This window comes from Vigna unguiculata, chromosome 9 (assembly GCF_004118075.2).
Source record: "Vigna unguiculata cultivar IT97K-499-35 chromosome 9, ASM411807v1, whole genome shotgun sequence".
In the NCBI taxonomy this organism is placed as follows: Eukaryota; Viridiplantae; Streptophyta; class Magnoliopsida; order Fabales; family Fabaceae; genus Vigna; species Vigna unguiculata.
The window spans coordinates 24,659,742-24,682,338 of NC_040287.1; the positions used below are offsets into that span (position 1 = coordinate 24,659,742).

Sequence of the window (22,597 nt, forward strand, 5' to 3'; positions counted from 1 at the left end):
ATTTGTTATCGCAAGTGTTAAAAGTTTTAAATAAATTAAAATAAAGTTTATAAAAATAATTTTTATTTTTCATATTCACTTATATTTCATAAATATATTTAATAATTAAAATACAATCTATACGTTCTGTCTAACATTACTATTAATTATTTAAATATAACTTGGATATATATATATATACATATAATTCTTTTGAAACATTTTTTATCTCATTACATTAACAATAGAACTAACTTGAAACTCATATCAGGGACCAAATAGATTATGAATTCAACAATTTTAAACATGATTATTCTAGAAGATAGAAAAAAAATTCCTAAGGTTAATACTTTAACTATTACATGTTCATTTATTTATATTTATAAGACTACTTAATGTATCATAAGTGAAGAAAATGATTATATTTGATGATAATAAATTATTCAATATATTTATATTTATATATATATATATATATATATATATATATATATATATATTGAATTATTAAATATTATTTTTGTGAGAATCCAAAATTTTCTTACTTTTCAGAAAATCCCTTATTCTCTTTAACCTTAGTTCTTTCAAAACCTTCCTTTTCTCTCTCAAATTTTTGATTCAGCTCTAATCTTTTTGGAGATCCAATGTCATAAGACTAATCTATGTGAAGAGCTTTATCAAAAACCTCCAATCAATTTCTTTTAATGGTGAGTTCGAACTTCTATAGAGCAATCTATTTTCTCTAACGCGTGCAAGCTTCCTTTTGATTTCATGTTGTCTTCTTTCATTCTTGATGAAGACCCCTTTGGTTGAGATCCTAAAATTGTACCTTCTTTTGTTGTTTAGCTAGAGTGATTCTACGTGTGAGAGCCGTATAAGAAGAAAGAGTAGTGCTAAGGCAAAGTTTATAAGGTAAGCAAAACTAAATTTCCTTGTAAATGTAATGTTTTATTGTTGATAGATATAAATGGTAGTATGATTATTGGGATTGTGGAATCATCAAGTAGGGGTGAATTGATGGTTTGGAAATGTTGAGCCATGGTTGATAATGTTCATGTTATGAAATTGGTATGGAAATAGTGATGGAAGAGTTGACTTGCAGAAAATTTGATGAATGAGTGTGATTTCTATGATGTATGACTAAATGATTTATTTGGGTTTGGTTGATTGATTGTCTTTGAAGTAGTAAAGATTGTGCTTTTGACTCTATTATTATATGAAGGGTAATGCCTAAAGAAAGTATAAGCATATAGAAAAACCCAATTAAAACTTTAAATAGTATCTAGATTTCTTTTGAATGATGAGAATGTAATTTGTGCCTTGGGCAAATTGTGATTGATTGTTAGGTGGGAATGAGAATTAGCTAAAACTAGATGAAAATACCTTAAATTGCACTAATATTTAGTTTTTTGTTGCATCGCTGCTGCGCAACAAGTAATCATAGTTGGGCATCACCACAAAATTTTGGCAAAAAGGGTGTTCCAAGGGCCTAATCGTTGGACAGTGCCTAGCTATTGTTGGGCGCTGACAAGACAATAAGCCCTTGATCTGGTGGGGCTAGGCGGTGATTGCCTAGTGCCGAGCAATGCTTTGAGAAATTTCTTGTCTACTAGAGTGGGTTATATTGTACTAAATAGTTATCTTTGCATGTCACAAATTATATGTATGATTGTACTGAGTAATGTTTGACAATATAGGGTCAACTGTGGAAAATTATAGTGTGCTATAGTTGCCAAATTAGTTATTTCCAAAGGGGAATACTACTTTGGGGTAAGTCCAAATATATTAAAGGAGACTTGTTATGTAGGACTATCCTAACTCTACTAGTATCCAAGTTACATAGAGAAAGATATCTAGGTTGTGAGAGTTAAATGATCAGTTTCACTTGAAAGTGGGTATATATGAAAGAGGATCATATTCAGGGAGCTAATGAAGTTAACATTGTCATAACTTGATGAATCATATTGGTTTATTCATGATACAAGTTGTAAAAGGTGCAAAGTTTAATGAGTCTATTCAATACACTAGTATACCAAAAGCAACATCTAGATGTATTTCTTTGGTTAAGCCATGTGGGTTGAAATGTGATTGATATTTTAGGATAAAGTCGTGTGGGCTGATGTTGGATAATTTATTATAATGAATGTGAATAATTTGAGTATTTTGGTAATTTTTATGGAAAATGTTCGCTAACTGAATGATTCAGTGAAGTTGATGGGAAAAAAGAGGAAGGTTGTTTTAATGATGGATTCTATATTAGGGATGTTAACGGGGCGGGTAGGATACGGGGTAGTAGCTCCCTCGTACCCTATCCGCTGGATAAATATTCGTCTCGTACTCGTATCCATATCTGCCGGGTATCCGTTATGCGGGTACCTATCTATTTTTTTCATATCCGCAGGTATCCACAAGTACCCATAAATATTTACAAAATTATTTAAAAAATAAATATTTAATCATAAATTCAAATAAAATAAAATAAAATACATCACTGTCATAAATTTTAAATAAAGTCCAAACAAACTCAAGTCCATACAAGTCCAATAATTACAAAAATAAATATAAAATAACGTTCAACACAATGGAAATTATAATTAGTGTTCTGATAACCAAGCTCACTTTCTCTGATTGATCCCTGAAAAATAATCAAATAATAAACCCCAATTGTCACATGCTAGGTATTCTTATTTTGATTCCATCATTGGACAATAAGCATACCATAAACGTCACTCTCTATATATAGTTTGATGTATATGCCCAAGTTCAAAGAAGGGAAAGAGAAGAATGTCAAGGAGGTGTACTTGGAAGAAGACAACGTATTAATACTTGAAGCTGGAAGAATGAAGGCAGAAGAAGAAAAGATGTGCAACATAGAAATATTAGATCAGAATGTTTTACTAATATATATATATATATATATATATATATATATATATATATATATATAAGGGTATTTTTGTAAATTAAAGTTTAGCTGATACGGATATCCACGGGTACGGATATCCGTACCTGACCCGTTGCGGGTATCAAAAATACTCGTACCCGCAGGTAGCGGGTATCCATTTTTAATATTCGTTTCTTACCCATTGCGAGTTTTATCCGTGGATACCCACATGTACAAATATTTTTGACATCCCTATTTTATACCCGAGATTTGTTTGGTTAGTCTTATGATATGTTATTGTTGTTTTGATATTATGTTTTTTCTTTTAAATAATCTTTCTTCTTTGTGTTTATTTTGATTTTTCTTTTTTACAATAATCATATATTAGTACGTGAGCAGACATATGTACATGATAGTGGTAGTAGTACGGGTGTAAGAAAGATAATAGAAATCATAGAATAATAGTTAATTTAGATGATAATGTATATTAAAATTTTTATAACGAACTTTATTATAGTGTTTAATGTATATTTGGATGTTAGTTTGAAGAGCTCAAAATTACTTTTATTTTCAAAATAATAAATTAATTTTCCTTTATTTTTGTATTTTGAAACTTAAGAAAAAGGCGTATTGGAGATTTATTATTATATACACATTCCTAGATGTCTTTATTAATGTTTTTACATTAGTCCCCTTACACAAATAACATGTTTTACTTTTCCTTTTATCTTTTTCAACGTTAAGCTTTAGAATTCTCTAACAAATTGAATTGTCTGTAATTGATTTTTTAATGTTTTTTTTTTATGGACAGAGTAATTGATATTTTAAGATAAAATTCTATTTTAAAACTACATTTTTTAAAATATTAGTTAGATTTAAATATTCAAATCGTAACATCCCAAAATATATTAGGCTATTAGGACATTACGCAGTAGTAAACAAAATTCATAAAAATATCTATAACATAATTTAAGTATAATTACACGACATAAACAAAACTATATTATAAAAAAGTATTTAAAAGAACTTTCAAGTTACTACAAAATATAATTCTTGAAAAGATGATATACATCATCATCTAAATTAAGGAGTAAACCTAATAAATGCTATTAAAAACTAAAACCAGAAAATCTATTATAATTTAAAAAATATTTAAATCTGCAAATTAAAAACCAAAAAGATTGTTAAGGACTACTTCTAATTATTTAATTTTTAAATCCACAAATTAAGGAATAAATTGATTATTTAACATTATCTTAGGAATATTTACGGTAAAAAAATATTATATTAACCACTTTAGCAATTTTACACATTACTTTCCCGATTTCCAATTCAAATGTTGACTCTGCCGCAGGTTTTAAAACAGTGCTTATTAAATGGTTTATGACATTTAAAAGATGTTTTAAGCTTTTATCTCTAATAATAATAATAAAAGAAAAAAAGTCTTAGGTGACTTTTAATTGCTTTTAGTGAGTGGGTAGCATTAAAACAATGGGCGCTTCTAGGCATTTTTCTAGATAACCATCCACATTTCTCACACATAAGTATTAATTAGGTCACCGACAACAACTTTTACTTTAGTCACAAAGCATCTTCGTTCATATAAAAATTGTTTAAAATTGAATTAAAAAAATAAATAAAATATAGCCTCAAAACATGCATAGATGAAAAAGAAATGAAATAAAAAAGAGCATTCATATTCGCCTCTACAGTTTTTAGTTAAGCTTTCTCCAGTAGAGTTTCTGTCCCTTCACTCATTTTCCAAATTCCATGTACGCAATCACAATCACAATCACGTCTTTTAACATCAAATACTTTTCAACCGGGACTATTTAAAGTTTCTTGAGTTTGTTTAATTTAGTATAGAGAGAGAGAGAGAGAGAAAAAGGAAAAAGATGTGATTAGGCTACTATGTTGTCCCTAACCATGAAGATGGTTTCTCTGTCACTAAAGTCAAATTTCTAAACTTGGAAACGCAATACAATCCCCTGAAAGATGATTATCGGATTATAAAAGAAATATTAAGAAATTGCGGATGCAAAGATAAATCTATTATAAAATAAAATATTAAGAAATTATAAATGCAAAAGATCAATTTATTTTGAACAATTTATTTAATTGAAGTTGATTTTATGAAGATATATTACTTTTTTTTTATCAGCATGAAGATACATTACTTGGTTTTCAATTTTCTTAAGACCGAATTCTAAAATCCTATCATATAATATCAGATGATATATTAAAAATACTTTAAACAATTAATCATAATACTAAAGCCTAAATATAATTGAAGAATACAACCAATAGCAATAAGTTTTGTTATCCTATTTCAGTTCAACCAAACATAACATAAACGTTGCCAATATTAAAATAGTCGTTCAAAATCGTTGTACCTCAGTCATTCTATGTTGAAACTTAAAACAATTTTTTAGACACGTTTAATACATTTAGAAAACACGTGTTTATATATATTGTAATTATTGCTGAAATTTCATAGTACACGTTCTGAGCATAACAAACTCGTGCTCCAATGAGACAGGGAAGGACTATTACACGGAAGGGTGGTAGCATTAAAATAATTAAAAAGTGATAGAGATAGAGATAGAGATAGATGGGAGGGCACGTGTTCTAAAATTCATACCTATCTCCCAAAAACAATTAGACATCCGAAAAATTCCTCATTGATTGTGTTTAGAAAAATAAATGATAAAAAACCTATAACAAAATTCATATCCAGTCTCAACGTCATCAACTACTTAGACCTGTTTCTTCTTATCTAAATTAGATACAGCAAGCCGTTGTCGCCTCTTCCAAGCCGGGATCTTACCAGGGAAGGCCCATCTCAATAGTCTCTCCCACGAATAGCAAACCAAAAACATTAGAAAAGCCCAAATCAATAGTTTATCCCTTAATCCCACTGGCAATGGCACTAACTTCAACCAGTCATTCAACTCCCTGAATAGATCAGATGTAATCACCGTGAAGAAAATAACAGCAGCAACAAGCGCATACCGGAACGGTCTGTTTTCAGAGATACTCTGGTTGAACGGATGGCCCATATAGTTCACAGCGAATGTGGCCACCTGAAGCATCATGCTCACCATATACGAAACAGTATTCACCAGGTTAGGATGAAAATCTGCATCAGGTTCAATGCATTCATCTGGCATGTACTTTTCAGCTTCTTTCACTGATGAAATCAGGAAAAGCAGGTGAATAGAAAATTGCCCCAAAAGGGAAAGGAAAACATAGGCACAGAAGATGTTGGGGTGAGGACGTTCAGCGGAAAGACTTGGAAGAGGGCGTGCATGTGAGATGAAGAGGAAAAATGCAGCCGTGAATACACCACTTATTGTAGCTTGTACGTCACCTAGCTTCACACCATCCAGATACATAACACTCAACACATATGCAGTAGCCAGACAGTTCAGACCCAGAATTTTGAACATCTGGAGGGTAGTAACTAGAGTACTCCGACCTTGGCGAATTATGTCAGTGGTAGGAGCAACAGATGCATGCTTAGCGGTGAATGGAGATGCCATTGAAGCATCACCCAGCTTCACAATGGGTGCACGACCATCTCCTTCCTCATTAAGCTCGTCAATCATCTTCTTAAGCTTCTGCCGTTGCATCTCAACAGCTGCTTGATGGCGGTTACCAGAAGAGTGGCTACTGGAATCTGATTTTGAAGCAACTTTGCTTTTGGAACTGCCTTCACCGGCACTCTTTCCAGATGTTTCCAATGCAGACTTAGATTTCTTTTGCTTAACAGATTTTGAACCTTCTTCTTTTGACGAATCTGAAGAGGAGTTTCCACTTTGAGTTGGAGGAATTGCATTTAGAAGAGCGATTCCTACATGGGCCTAAACCAGAAAAGTTAGTTTGAGACTTTCAGACTTTATTATTTCTTTGGTAACTTCAATATAATGCCAATTTATGAATAGCAGCAACAAATTAATATCAGTGATAACAGAATACCACATTTAAATGTTTATAACTTTTTATTTACAATAATTAAAAAACTCACTGGAGACTGAAGTAACATGGCTACATATTCAAAAACAGTTTCTAATAGGTTATCCCATAATCAAGAGGACCAAACTGAGAGTCAAGCTAGTTCAACCCATAATCATGGATGAGTTGGATTGCAAAAATAAAGAAAAAAAATCAGCTCACATAAACCCCAGATTATTTTTTATGGAGTTCAAGATAGACTAGGCAAATTCACGGTGAATCGGGCAAGCTCACAGATTTCTATATATTTAATCCAGAAATTTGAATTTTTCTTGAGTTGAAACATTACTCAGCCCAGTTACGTTGGCTCAACGGCTGGCAGCCAAACAAGTACGGTCTAGCGGCTTATTTTGACAACTCTCCTTGAATGATTTTTTTGTGGGCACGGAGGTTGTAATATGTAAGCAGACTAAACTGATTAAAGACAAGAGTAATTTCAGAAAAACAAAATATAAGTTATAAATATAACCTATACACATTACCTGCTTCAAAGCCCCAACATCATTGGTTCCATCCCCACACATCAAAGTTAACCGTCCAACTGTTTTGAAAGTGGTCATGATAAGTTCTTTTTGTTCGGGAGCAACCCTGGCAAAAACCTGAGACAAAAACAACTGTCATTGATGAAGCCAGTATCAAAATCTTTGTTCTAATGTTTAGCTAATTGGCATTGATCAGAACCTTCACATGAGGAATAACCACAAGATGAGCTGATGTCTGTTGTAACATCTCAATACAATCACCACCAATACAGAGATCATGGGTCTCCGATAAAGATTCAACCTCTTTCTCACTGAAACCAATTATAAATATTATCAGTCTAAATTGTTTTAAAAATGAAAAGAAAATCATAATGACTGCAAAAGAGCATGTATGGACTTTGGAAGAATTGGCAGCAAAACTCCAGCTTAACAATTTTGCATAACAAGTCTACCAGAGAACGTTATCAATCTAAGGCCAATAAAGGGATCTCACATTCAACAACTACCTGTCTAAAACTTAAAAAGAACATGACTGTATGCATAGGAATGTGCAGCCAGAAAAGAACAATAATTACCTGTACCGAATGTTTTCAGTCTCGTCAGGTGACACCCAATTATATCCCTCACCATTTCGTGCTGGTCCAAGGATTAAAGTAGGTTTTGATATAATATGAACTTGGCTAGCAACATGACAAGCTGTCAAAGCTTGGTCACCGGTAATCATCACCTATAAATTAAATTGAAGATGCTAGTCAGTTTCTTCTTGCTAATTTAAGTAAGGATCCCAAAACCCCTTTCTCAGCCCTCATCCACCCTAAAGCAGGGGAGTTCGTGTTAACAATTTAACCCAAAGGTATCCAAAATCAATGATCAGTAGAAAACATTGTACAACAAGATAATCCTGAATGAGATTAATGAACTCTACAATAAAATTGGGTAATATGAAGATTTGAAGCTCAGATTACTATTGTTATCGAATGGATCATGTTGAAAAATATCTTAAGAAAGTTAGTTATGTTGATCCAAGGAACTTGAATACCTATTGCAATAATCAAGACTCAATGACACTAAGACTTACGCTACAAGCTTTGTAGGAAAGTTGGTAATGATTGATACTCACTTACCAACTTATGGGGGGTGTTGTAAATAATAGATTATAAGAATAAAAATATTATCAATATCTCCATAGTAATTAAGAAAAAATATCTTAAGAATCTTCCCACATTTCAGCGTATTTTTATTTCCCTATTTTAAAGAATTTGATCATTACAAATAGAGATGAAGAGAATGTAATTAACATGATTGTTATCAATAAAGTAATTCTATTTTTTCCTTACATAGTTCAAGTAAAACAATCAAATGATAACAAACAAATTTCATGTAGATGTTTCCCCAAAATTTATTCCCACAGTACACATTCCGCATCTTTTGACAACTTCTGGCGAAATTTGCAGTCAACTGAATCACATTGTAGCCCCTCATCGGTTATCCCTTGTCCCTAATGTGTTGGGCCAAATGTTTCTTGAGCTGAGAGAGGGTATTATTATAAAACCCATTGTTTGAGTTCAAAACAAAGATTCAATTCAAGCCCATGGGAGATTACCAACTTGAGACATTGGATGGTCTTTGATGGGGGAACTCTGCAAGAACCACCTCTGCATATCCAGTGCCTTTGATAGCAATGTCTACCTGTACGGTTTCACTGTTTAGTGGTTACAAAATGATGGACTGACAGGCTCTTCCTCCAAAAAAATAAAACTCCTTTGGGTTCAAGGATTCTAATGATCTCACTATTTTGAGATCATTTGGCATTCCATCGTGGTTTTCTTGATGTAACTGATAGAGTATCCCCTTTCTGTTTCTCCCTCTGCAACCACCAAATGTGGCTGACTGCACCTTTCTGCCCAAGAATGAACCTTGGTATTATTGCAGAGCATTCTGACCTCCCTTGCATGGTTTTCTTGACAGGCTTGATTGGGTGGGGATCAACCTCCTCGTAAATACATTTTTTATGTGTGATGTCCTTTTGCATCCACCTTAACAACCATATCTTGATCTCTTGTATTCCCTCAATCTTCTTCATGTGAGAGGGATGTGTCTCCACCCTTTCCTCATCTTTAACCTTCTTCCCCTCGAATGATTTCTTGACTCTAAAAGAAAGCGCAGTTAGTGCTTCCAAGAATGATGTTGTACTGCACCTGAATTGGCTGCCACCCTCATAAAGCCACTTTTTTTCATATTCTTGCTCTTGAACACTGTTTTTTTCTCACAATCTGAAAACTCATTGCCTTTCTTAAATTCAAAAAGTTATTCTTTGATTTTCCTCATGTCTACCAAACACTGCCTTATGAAAATCATGCTTGTTTTCAAACCTGTAAGCATATTCCCATGACACTGGCCAATATCTCCAAAGCACTCACGCTACTCTCCATCATGCACCTTGAAGGTCGGACTGATTTCTAGGAACCAAGAATTAAAAGAGAAAGAAAAGAAAGATTTTTGTGGAATAAATTGAAAAGAACAGGAAAAAGGAGAGCATAAGATTCTCTCTTCAAGGGTATCAGCTTCACACAGGATTTCTCCTTTCACAAGAGCTAAAACTTAATCTAAAAAATTGAACTACCCCCTCTTTCTCCTCAGATCATCATATTTATTTAACTCATTAACACCCTAACTAACAATCAACATCCTAACTGTATCAACTAATTCTCCTTTCCCACGGTCCAAACACCAACTAGTAAATTTCTGAATATAACCAAAGTCTGAAAACAGTCTTAAAAAACAATTATACCAGCAAATAAAACACACTTGCAAGCTATGAAGCTCAGACATGCCTCATAAATGACGTGTCCCGTGTCCAATACGTATCGGACACAAACACATGTACAATACTCGTACGACACACATATCAGTAAAGTATTCAATTTGAAAGACATTTTTTTTGTCTTTGACATGATTTTGACATGGCTCCAACACAATATTAATAATCACAAATCCAATGATTTTCTAAAAACCCATAAACTTGAAAACTAATTATATAAGTTTCTATTATGATTATAAAAATAAGAAACAAATCTTAAATGATCACTACTTTTTGCTTTTTGGATATTAGATAGATAAATTAGATTCATTTCTGTGTTAGTTGCCAGTTTAAAATTAATATGTATATACTCATCGTGTCCCATGTCCTATATTCTTTTAATTTAACCGTATCTTTGTGTCCATGTCTGTGTAAAGATTTCAGGTGAAAGTTTTGTATTTCAGAAATGAGAGACAGCATGATGGGGTCATCCAATTCCAAAATCAATCACTATAATCCAAGACAATATTACGAAATCTTGTTAGAGTGTTATCTATTAATAGCTACAAACAAAAGTTGCAGAATCATACAATCCTATACAGTCTAACACATGATTAGAACAATTTTGACCCCAACCTTCGAACTACTGATGTTATGCCTAAAACTTATGGTTTTTATCCATCCTAAATGCCCATGCATTGTGGACTAGTAATTTTTGATATTTACTTTTCTTCATGCTTACCAAGCCCTGTTCCCACTAAGTTGACCACATGGATTCTAGAATCCCAATATGCTCAACTCCAAAGTGCTTGAACAGATGTATCCGTATCATGATATATATTAAAATTTTAAACATCAAAAAACAAAATAGCAAATTTTCAACAAAATTTTTAAAAATTACTCTTGGCATCAGCATGTTAGCTAAACCTCAGCTACTTAAGTAGAAAAAAAGAGGCTATTTCCAGTTCATTTCCCCATAAAGGATGGAGCTTTTACATCTAGTAATTATTTTTCTTGAAAGAGAAGCGAATTTGAATGCAAAACTTACCAAATCATGTGAAGATTCTTTTAATTCAGATAAAACAGTGGCTGAATCTGATCTTATGGGACAATTAAATACCTGAAAACAGCAACATAATGACTTTTAGCATCAATGAAAAGGAAGAATGTCTAGAATTAACTCAGGTTATATGAGAATGTTGACTGATTACCACAAAACCCGCAAATGTTAGTCCACTCTCCACAATATCCCTATCCATGCTTCTAGCTTCACTGACCTTCAAGCATAAAAATAATAAGCAACAATAGAGACAAGCAAATGTCGAAAGTAATTAACCAAGCAACAAAATGGAAAAGAAGGAAGGCAACAAAGCAATCTTCTAGAGAGAATATGGGAAAGTGCAGTTCTCTGACTTAGTTATACTTAATTTTCAAATAAATATTGGCCGAATAATAGAAAAGGGGAAATTAACTTGAATGTCAAACTTTACAAAAATAGGTCTCATTAGAAGTTAAAGTCAAAATAGACACACACGGAACATGTTTTCCAACCAACAATATTTACCAACTTCAACAAATAAAATATGGCACTAAACTAAAATAATTATTCTTGTTCTCTCGTGCATAATTGAATAGACAGAGGAGAAATGTTCATGAAACAATGGAAAATCCATAATATACTCACTGTCATGTCAGCAAGGGACTTATAGGCCAGAGCAAGAACACGAGACCCTTGACGTGTGTACATTTTGTAGGTCTCAACATACGATGGTGGTACCTCAATGAGCCTGTCTTGTATAACTTCTGGAGCACCCTGAAAGAAAAGGTCATAAGAGTTTCTAAGAGGGAAACAATAAAGCAAAACAACCCCGTAACTCACTGGTTAAGAAAGAAGCAGGCTTTAAAGTAGCACCAACAAACCAGTCCACTCAAACATTTTACAAACTTAATATGCATTAAAGCTCTAGAAAAATGAGAAAAGTGTACTGGTTAGCCAACATTAATAGAACCAACTCCCAAATCCCAGTACCCAGAAAACAAAATAATGAATTTACAATTTGCCAAGAACTTATCAAATCAACACTTGCTGCAGCACATGCATATTTTTTGTAGGAGTGCGACATAAGAAGGAACTAGGGTAATCACTTCGAATTTTAAATATATAAATCTGCCAACACACATCAGAAACAGATTCTGGACCTAACTCACTCCCAAAGCTAGCTGAAGGGAGTATATTTTAACCACATTTCTAGCCAATGTGAGACATCTTAAACATTTAACATACAAGTCAATCAAAGTGAAGACAACCAAGTGTAACATGCCCATTATAATTTTTATTTTCATTTTGTAGGCCCTAATCTTTTAAAGATGATTCCATTTTACAAAATTTGATGGGTTTTTACAATTAATTTCCTTATTAATTTAAAAAATAAAAAAGATTAATAAACAGAGAAGCAGCAATCGTTATATACAAAAATAGCATAAATCATAAATAATATGATAGAAATTATCATTTATAATACACATTTTTATATAGAGGGAGTAATAAAGAGAGAATTCAATAGAAAACCATTCTTCACCATTTAGGCTTTGGACAGATAGTCGATATTAGCCCTGACACCTCTTACGAGAGACATCCCCTATTAATACAACTAAGACAGGCCTTAATCATACAAGGAAAAACCTACCAGAAGATTTAAACTTAAACACAAATCTTAAAATGAAAGCTTTTAAATTGCAAATGTTATTCAAAACATTGAAAACGAAAACAATATGCTTTCTGGACGTTATTAATTCTTACACCTGGCATTTTTTCAATTAATTTTCCATTTCCCCAACTCAGACTTTATTGACCATTTCATAACAATCGAAAATAAAAGATACTACAGAGCATTTTACTTGGAGAGTATAAATGCCCAAGTCATGGTTTCATTGACTATAAGCCAAAGTAATATAATACCCAATAGGCAACTAAAATCAATAATATTTGAGGCATGCAAACAATGAGGAACCCACAAACCTTCACAAAGGAGAAAAAATCATCCTGAATGCGAACAACAACTGCCATTCGTTTTAGGTGAGATGAGAAATGGTACCGATGAACAATTTGGACAGGATGGCCATTTCCCCTGAAATTTGAGAACATTTCAGAATAAAACAAAAATGACAAAGGGTTGTAGAAGTACAAACAAGATGGATATATTAATAAGGAAAAAGAAAGAACAAGAATGAAGCATTTGAAACCCAAGAAATAACAAATTCTTTGCTTTTTGTAATCACTATATTCCCTAGCCCAGACAACAAGAATGACAGAATGTAAACCAGGTTGCCAATCGTTACTGGCAACGATAAAATTAAATGAGCCAAAATATTGTTAATTTCCAAGCCATAAAATTTGACTTTTGCACATGATTAGAAAAGACAATATTTTAGCTGCACAGAGAATAAAGTATAATTTAGATATTAAAAGTAAGCAGCAACAATTCATTTACCTCTTGGGTACAGCCTTGTCATCAGATTTATAACTCCAGTCAATTCCTTTGAGTGCAGCCTTTTCGAGAGGATCACCAACCTGGGGAAATTAAGGAATTCTTTTATAAGAATATAATAGCAACAAACAACATAAGATGTAAAAGGACCAAACACACAAAGCCCTTCTAGCTCTAAAGCCAGAATCATGAAGATCCACTGTTCAAGCATAGAAAATTAGTATAACCTAGAAAAAGTAGAATATGGAGTTACAGAATCTCAGAAACAAAAAGAGAAGACTCCTTTCCCAAGTCTAGAAATAAAATAAAAAATTATTTTTTATTCCAAAACATTGACTTAGGCATGTAGCATGACACCAATACAGTAACTTCTAACAAAATGTCAAAAAGTGATTACACTGATATCAATCAAATAAAAGGAAAACATGATAAGATGAGGGGCAAACTTGGGTTACATAAATGGCTCCAAAAAAGTCAATTGGATAAAAAAAGAGAAATGAAGAATTCCTTTGCATAAACTTTTCAAGAATCCTCTTATATTATTTCAAAAAAGAACACTTGTGGGTCAGGCAACCATGGTCTTAAAGTTTAGTACTCATTAACTTGCTTTGGTAAATTCTGCATTCCATAAACTATAAAAGATAACATTATAGGAGGAGAAAAATGTAATTGGAGAAAAATATTGAACTATGGCATACATTCTATATGTTTAACATGGGAAAAGATCTTCTCCCGTGAATTTTTCACTGCGTAAGATCCTAACTCCTAAATAAATTAATGAATATGACAATGGTGACAAATGTCAAGTTTTCTTTCCATTAGAGGGAGATTCATTTCGTTCAATACTACAGCTAGGCCTAAAACCTAAGGCTCAATTTAATCACACCAGCAAAGCGACATACCAGCTTATTCTCAACAAATACCAATGCATGGCAAGAAGCCAGGATTTCAACTGTTCGTACAGGCACTCTACTTGTATCAGACTCCAAATCTGTAGTTCCATTCAACCCAACAACTCCAGAAAATTCCTACAAAGTTGGAATTAAAAAGTTAAACCGCAAACAATGGTCTAAAAGGATAAATCAATATCATTGTCTAATATGGGCATACCATATCATCGGATGTAAGTGTCCCTGTCTTGTCAAAACAACATATATCAACCTGTATGGCAAAGTATTTACAAGAAATTAAATAAAGAAACTAATGTCATATGATCTATATACCAAATAAGGTACATGAGTAGAAACGTTTTGACAGGCCTCCAGGTACCTTTCCAGCAAATGGTATCCGAAAAGGCTCTGTGCAAAAAACCCCACGCCGTGCCAGGGCAATAAGAGAAGTATTAACAGCTATCGATAATTCCATTGGTAACTCAGGAGGTATCACAGAAGTAACAATAAGTGAACAACTTAGTATTAGTTTATACTTGCTCCTTGTGGGATCTTCCAGCCCCTGCATACATTAACAATTTATCAAGCCATATTACAATTTACCATTAAGATCAAACCATCCTCACCATGCATCTGTAGAGCAGTATTACCTTAACAAGCACATAACCAGCAGCAATAAGAGCAAACACAACCAAGAATAATATGAACAATCCACTTTCCCAGCTATTGGCAGTCACCTAGTCAATTCAGAAATAACAGGAAAAATCATCAAACTGACACTGAAATCAAAAAATCAGCCTCGGTAAGGTTTATATCACTTTACCCTTTCTGTAGAGAATAAGATTGTTCGCATCAACTTTCCTTGACTTGTTTCAAAACCCGTTCTCAGGACAACAGCCAAGCAGCCACCATCAGGCGTTTTAAGAGGAAAACTCTGACTCCAACAAAATTAGAAATAAAATGAGAAGCATGAACACTAGCTGAACAATAAACAAAAAACATAATTTCCCAGTTTGAAGATAACCTTATCTGGGGTGTGCTGCAATATTTTCGTCCCACCGAACAAAACATGGCTTTTATCTCGCTTTGCTGACAATTTCTCCTCCAGACCCCTACCCGCAATTGAAATCTAAAAGAATAAACATATCTGAATAAGATTCATGGAAGAGAACAACAAGACAAAATAAGGTCCAGTCTCCATAGACTCGTCAGAGATGTATTTAGATATACCAGCCAACCATAATATTAAAGATGTTCTATCCCAAGCTTATTTATTTTATGTGAAAGAAGGAGCAAATACAATAATGAATTTGTATGATCAGATATATAATAATATAAACAAGTAAACCGGATTCAGAGACATGCATAAGCATTTAATTTTTCGAAATAACAAACTGAACTGAAGTCAGTATTAATGCTCTGTAGTCTGTATAACAATCATCCATGAAGTAGGAAAATAATTATGTGGCACAACTATGGCTCAACAGTATCCAAAGGACAAACTAAATATTAACAGTATGACAAGTTGACCAGCTTCCTTGGTGAAATCAAATATCATTGACTTTTGGATATTCAAGACTAAAAGCAGCATAGAAGTATGCCAAGAAATACTCCAGAAGTAATTACTGCCAACAATATCCAAACAAACTAAACAAACAACAATGCAATTTTGGCAATCAGACAAGAATCAAATACACAGAATGTAAGAAAATAAATCCCCTCCCAACAAAACAATTTATACTTCTAATTATATCATATATCCATAGGGTATCAGACAAATACTTTAGTGAGTAGTTCAGAAAAGAGTAACACCTTCCATTGAGGAGTAGACTCGCCTGTGAGAATAGCTTCATTCACAATCACACTTCCAGCCAATATAAGCATGTCTGCTGGTACAGATTTCTCCTCCCCATTCTGACTAGAAGAGCGGCCTATGGAGACAACATCCCCTGGCAAAAGGTCTGTACCAGAGAGTTTAACCCACCTATAATCCAAATACAAATGAAAGTATTAAACGTTTACTCCTCTAAATCAAAAATATGGGTTATTAATTATTAAAATAGAGATAACATACTTGCCACAGCGATGTACCATTAGGATCTGACTATCCACTCTAACACGTCTCAACTCAGTTAGTGTTTTCAACCTACTTTTTGCCATGGTTGACTCAAACATAAAGAGCATAAATAGAGTGAACAAACTGTAATACCAATATTCATCCAAACACCAGAGACCCACACAAAAAACCTGGTCATAATATAAACAAGAACAAGTCAAAGAGTTTGCTTGAAGATTACAGACAAAAAGCAGAAAACTAAATATTATTTAACAAAGGATACCTGAAATACGAAAAAAGGCTCCATGCAATGCTCTTTCATTAATTTCTGAAATGTTGGCTGAGGATAATCAAATCTATAAAATCAACAAGTAGAAAATTATTAGAGAGAAAAACTAAAGCAACATAATGCAAATAGATCAGATGACGCATGTCTTCTTGAGAGAGAACAAAATCAAGAATCAACAAAATTACCAAATTATCAAGAATCAAGCCAAGTCCAATCCATAAATATTATGAATTAAAAATGTTGTTTTAAAGAATTATAAAATGGCCAGAGAATAAGGAAACCCACACATTCCGTCCCCATTTCTCAGTAGCTGCAAGAACTTTAGCTTCAGAGCCATGGCCACTGCATTTGATGTAATATCCAAATGTTTCTTTGGTAGGGTAGGAAAGCTTGCAAAATGTTCCCTTCTCCTTTGAATACACAAAACATTGTTTTCTAAAATCAAAGTAGTTCTCTTCCAAATCCACAGCTGATGAAGAACCTGCAGACTGCACAACTAAGAACTTAACTATGATAGAGAAACCAAAGGAAGGGTCTATAAAAGAGGAACAAAGAGAAATAAAATTTCTCATCAAAATGCAAACTGTAAAAGTCAACAACAATGTAAAAAGGGGCCAGCTGGTTAACAAACCAAACATTTAAAATAATGCCAACAAACATACTTAGAAAATTGCATACACACAGCACAGTTTACTTTTGAAAGTATTGATATAAAAAAGCATAACAGACTCACAATTATGAATTCGTGCAGAATATGCATTAACAAGAACATGAGAAAAAAATATAAATTAAATTTCAAACATAAAATTATGAAAATACAATACATATATGTACATCTATTCTTCTTTTCCAACCTGAAAAGCTATCCTCCTAAAAAACACGAAATACAAAATCAATAAATATAAAATCAAGAATAAACACATCAAGTTAGCAATGAGGTCAATCTGAATATATCTCCAAGTTCAGTAACACGGTATTCTGGAATTCAACCGCAAACTTGCAGAACTTCAACAGTTTGCTCCTCCTTGACCCAAAGGCCTTAGTCTTGACTCCACTCTAAAACTGAAAAGATGTCTGTTTTCAATTTTAGAGAGCCAGGTGACTAGTTTGTACTTCAAGAAATGAAAAAGCCAATTTACAAAAGTGATCAACTCAGGCATTTATAGCCGTACAGAAAGCAACAGAAAAGACTAACTAACAGAACTAAGGGGGTGTATTGGATTGTGGACGTGCTGAGCAGAATCATGACATTGTGTGGTTCCATGTTTTAAATCGTAGTATTGACTACATTGTTTAAATTATTTAAAAGTCTTCACTGAATACTATAGGACTTTATGATAAAAAAGTAAAGTCTTTTCAAATCATTTGGAATTTTGGTCCAGAATCCCATAAGAACACTAGAGTGTTTTGAGTAAAACCCTACTCTACAAGTAACTATCTAATGGGGTTATCTATTTATCTATATTGAATTCAGCCCCTCCAAGAACTCATCAAAGCATGCTTCCAAAGCTAAGTCCAACAGAAAAATAGCTTCAACCCCTTTTTGTCAAAACACAAAGACCAATGCTATGTTTTCTAAATATTTCTTTTGCTGTCATATAGTGTTAGCATTCAGTGTGAAAATTCACAGTTTATCAATTCAAGTGTGGTTGTTGAACCATTAGTAACATTTTTTTTTTTAGATTATATAACTTTATGAGAAATCATGATTTAAAAATTGTAAATTAATATATTAATATAATGATTAAATTATGTCTATTAGAAAAAATAAATATTTTCAAAAAATTGAGTTTAAGCCTAACTCAACCTTACAAAACCAGTTTGTAAAATGAGGGTTGCACTTACTTATATCATGAAAATTCATCTTTATATCTAGTCAATGTGAAATCTCCAACACACCCCTCTCAAGTCAAGACATATATATCTCGAGCATGAGAGGTGGTCCGATAGCATCCCGATAGCACGCAACACGAGACATTAATGAGTGATCCGATAGTGGTTCAGTAGTGAGTGACACGATAAATCCAACAAACAACAAATTTCACTAGGATAGACTTTGGATGGCTCTAATACCATCTTAAAAAGTGAACTTTAAGCCTAACTCAACCTTACAAACCTAGCTTATAAGGTGAGATTTACACCCAATTATATACTATAAATTTGCCTTATCTTCAATGTCATCGATATCGGATAACAGAAAATATCAAAGACCCAAATATCCTTTATAAAGTTATAAAGGAACCCATAATTAGTTATGGAAAAAACATAGGTAAAAAAAAAATATAATACCACCACATATAATCTAATGCAAAAGTAACGATATTATGTCTAGAAATTCAAATAATAATAACATCATACCAAAACACCATTGGATGTTCTTTTGCTGTAGTAACTCCTCCTTTCATAACTTTCCCACAATAATTACAAACGATTAGATTTAAATTTGACTCATCTATTACTGAAAAATAGGTAGTTTTTTGAAAACTTATTATACTGAAAGTGGAGAATAGAAAAAAAAAATAAAAAAAAAATGAAAAGAAAAAGACTTGACTAGCAGCGGCAACTACCGCCGGCGACTGGCTGCAGCGACCGGCAAGTGGTGAAGGCAGCGGGGCTGTTGGTGGCAGTAAGTTAGGGCAGGCAGCTGGAAAAGAAAAAGAGAAAAGTGTTTTAAAGTTGTGTATTAGGGTTTATTATGGGTTTTAAATTTTTATTGGGCCTAGCCTATAGACCACTTGAACAATTGCATCCAGGACAAAACTCCACTCCTAAACAAGGATCCAGCAATGCTTCTTTTAGTTCCACACTCCTCTCCTCCTTGATCCCCTTCAGCATGATTTCCAAAGGTAATCCTGACTTCTAACAACAAGCGGCCATAAAAAGTCTTGAATTTCTCCCTGTATCTTCCATAGAAGCTTCTTGCTTGAGCCCCAAGAAGATTTCATTGAGATCATGAACGGTTAAAATGCCCAATGACTGCATTCTTGAACATCATCTAACTTGTGTTCAGAACACATGACTCCAACCATTGAAAGAAGCCCTTCCATTTTCATCATAACCCTCATCGTGCACTCTTCTTTGCACTCTTCTTCTGGGAAACTTCTCAATCAGAAAGACATATCAATCAAATTACCCAAGATGCTCCTAATGTGAGCATCCATGTGTAATTGGCTTTCTTTTTCTCTCAGTTGTACTTGAAGTATTCCTTCCAGCTCCTCCATGCAATATGTGGATGACTTAAATCTTTTACCAAACAAGAATCACCCCGTGAATAATGGAGATATGATGCCAGTAGATAGATACCTGGTATTTCAATAGAAAGAAAGAGGAATATCTCCTAATGTGAGCATCCATGTGCAATTAGCTTTCTTTTTCTCTCAGTTGTACTTGAAGGATTCCTTCCAGCTCCTCCATGCAATATATGGATGACTTAATTTTTTTACCAAACAAGAATCACTCCATGAATAATGGAGATTTGACGCCATTAGTGGTATTTCAATAGAAAGAAAGAGGAATGTCTCCCCATAATACACCAGCAAACTTCTCCTTACAAAAAATTGTACTATCTCAAACTTCATAAAAAGGTTAAGATGGCCCTATCCATAAGAGGTAGCAATAAAAGTAAGTCCTTGAAAGTTTTGCCTTTCCTCCAAACCATAGCTCAAAACCTCTAAATTGGCATATGAATAATGCTCCAAAATCTATTCACAATTTTAACTAGTACTAATCTCGTCAAGTACTACAGAAAAATAATATACCAACCCCCTTCTAAGGCAACTGAACCAATAATCTGGTATCACCTTACCAAAACTTGATAGCTTTCCTGAGATATATTCCATGCACAAACTCCACCACTCACCCCCAAACCAAAGAAAAACAGATAACCAAGTATCTAAGTGAGGCAATTCATCAGCATCCTCTAAAAGTTATTATTCCATCACATGCTCTCCAAGGAAATTATTCAAGAAAATATACACAAGTGTCTAACTTCCAATAAGGAATGTTGGGTTTGGAAGCAGCCTAAATCGCAGTCATCACTAGGCTGGAAAGGGCTTCCTATGAAGGAACTAACCACAAAGGCCAAGTTAAGTATCCTAGAGTGCAGCCAGACATGTAGTTCTTGGGCAGTTGAGACCCTCATTGACTAGATATATGAACTAAATAGTGCCTATAAGGCTTAGGCAATGCACCTTAAACGCCTATTTTGCAAGTTGGGCTAGGCCTTGAGCAGAGATAGTAAGAACCTTCCTTCTATAGCAATTGATACACGATTAAAAAACAAATAGAAAATCCGAATGAACTTAAAGGCAACAATTTGGCCGCCTCTTCCAAAATACGCAATGCATTTGCTTTCGTAAGAGGTTCACAAATTGTCAATCAAGAACTTTCATAATTTATTTTAAATCCACTTTCTAGAAACACACTCTTCCAATTCGCATTGCACTGAGCCTTAATCATCTTCCAGTACACTGTTTTAGTATGTATTATCGTGCATAAAGTCAACATGCTTTCCTCCTCTGAAATCCTGTTTTTCAAGTCTTACTATCTTCCAAATGAGAAAAAAAAAATAACACAAACACTTTACCACACTTCAATTCAACCATTAAAAAATCGTCGGGACTTACACTTTTGCGAGAATGAAGCGGCACAACTTCTTTAGAGCCCGAGAACTTAGCCGGGGTAATCTTGCAGGAATCAGCCTGGTCAATATTTTTAGCCTGAACACAAACCAAAGAAGAAGAAAAAAACTATTAAAATAACTTTACACACACACACTTAGCAATAATTCGTAACCAATACAAAGAAAACAATTTACCTTGCTATAGTGAGCGAAACATTTGAAATCAACAGACCAACCAGTGAAGAGCCAAACGAGGATGTGAAGCGCAAAGAGCGCGCCTAAAACGATCGCCGCATCCACAAAGTCGAGGCTGGGAAGAATAACCGAAAGCCACGCACCGTAAAGAATGGCGAAAGGCCAAACGTCAAGGCGCCACGGCAACTGCTTCTTCCTGAGCAAATCGACGCGGTCCACAACCTTGCCGCCGACTTGGAAACTCGACATCGAATCGCCGTTGGCTTTGGCCACCGGAGTAGTTAGGGTTTGGGATTACGAAGCGTTCTGAATCTCAGATCTGACAAAAAAGGTTCGGTTTTTTAACTGTTGATTATGAGAGCGGCTAGGTTCAACGCCTCGCCACTCGCGACGATTTGGTCTCCGTTTGCGAGCGAGCGACTCTTCTCACTAATTGATTACTACAAAGCTATTCTTTTTCCCTCAACGTCACCGCTAAAGCCTAACTATTTAACCATTTTCCTTTAATTTATTAATTAATCTTTATTACTGTTCCGCATTAGAAAAAAAGTATGGAGTTTTAAGTTTCGTATAATTTTACAATATAATTTATCGTACAAATCACTTATTACAAATTTTATATTTTACCTTTTATCATATAAATCAACTACAAATCAGTTTTAGTTAAAGGTAAGAAATAGCTTTTAAAGTAATTATTACATCAAATAATAATTTTATTTACATGTAATCTATAATACTTTAATGGTGATTTAAGAAGTTTACCATTTTCGTATACTTTTATAAGAATGTATTGTTTCTTTTTTAAGAAAAGAAGATCGTGGGAAGTAGGAGAATACTTACCACTTACCAGACACACATGGGACAGTGAAAAGAGAATTGGAATAAATATAGGAAAAGTA

At 33.6% G+C, this 22,597-nt stretch overlaps 1 protein-coding gene across 1 annotated transcript; it reads right to left on the bottom strand.

The window, feature by feature from the left end:
• Positions 1–5,471: 5,471 nt before the first annotated feature.
• Positions 5,472–22,164, bottom strand: LOC114195975 (probable manganese-transporting ATPase PDR2). Its single transcript, XM_028086431.1, has 21 exons — positions 21,699–22,164; positions 21,508–21,600; positions 17,168–17,370; positions 16,877–16,949; positions 16,612–16,784; positions 16,350–16,521; positions 15,562–15,666; positions 15,361–15,471; positions 15,188–15,274; positions 14,917–15,099; positions 14,758–14,808; positions 14,550–14,675; positions 13,651–13,730; positions 13,179–13,287; positions 11,844–11,972; positions 11,371–11,436; positions 11,208–11,279; positions 7,935–8,086; positions 7,559–7,670; positions 7,360–7,476; positions 5,472–6,726 (listed from the first exon to the last, which is right to left on the bottom strand). The coding sequence occupies exons 1-21, from the start codon at positions 21,945–21,947 to the stop codon at positions 5,620–5,622; spliced, it is 3,570 nt and encodes a 1,189-aa protein (XP_027942232.1). The 5' UTR covers positions 21,948–22,164; the 3' UTR covers positions 5,472–5,619.
• Positions 22,165–22,597: the final 433 nt, after the last annotated feature.

Bases quoted from the DNA above. Each gene is read 5' to 3' on its own strand.
- LOC114195975 (XM_028086431.1), bottom strand. From the start codon at position 21,947: ATGTCGAGTTTCCAAGTCGGCGGCAAGGTTGTGGACCGCGTCGATTTG. The intron at 15,275-15,360 runs GTAAAGTGATAT...TGAATTGACTAG, and splicing joins TCTTATTCTCTACAGAAAGG to GTGACTGCCAATAGCTGGGA. The intron at 14,676-14,757 runs GTATGCCCATAT...CCAACTTTGTAG, and splicing joins CACTTACATCCGATGATATG to GAATTTTCTGGAGTTGTTGG.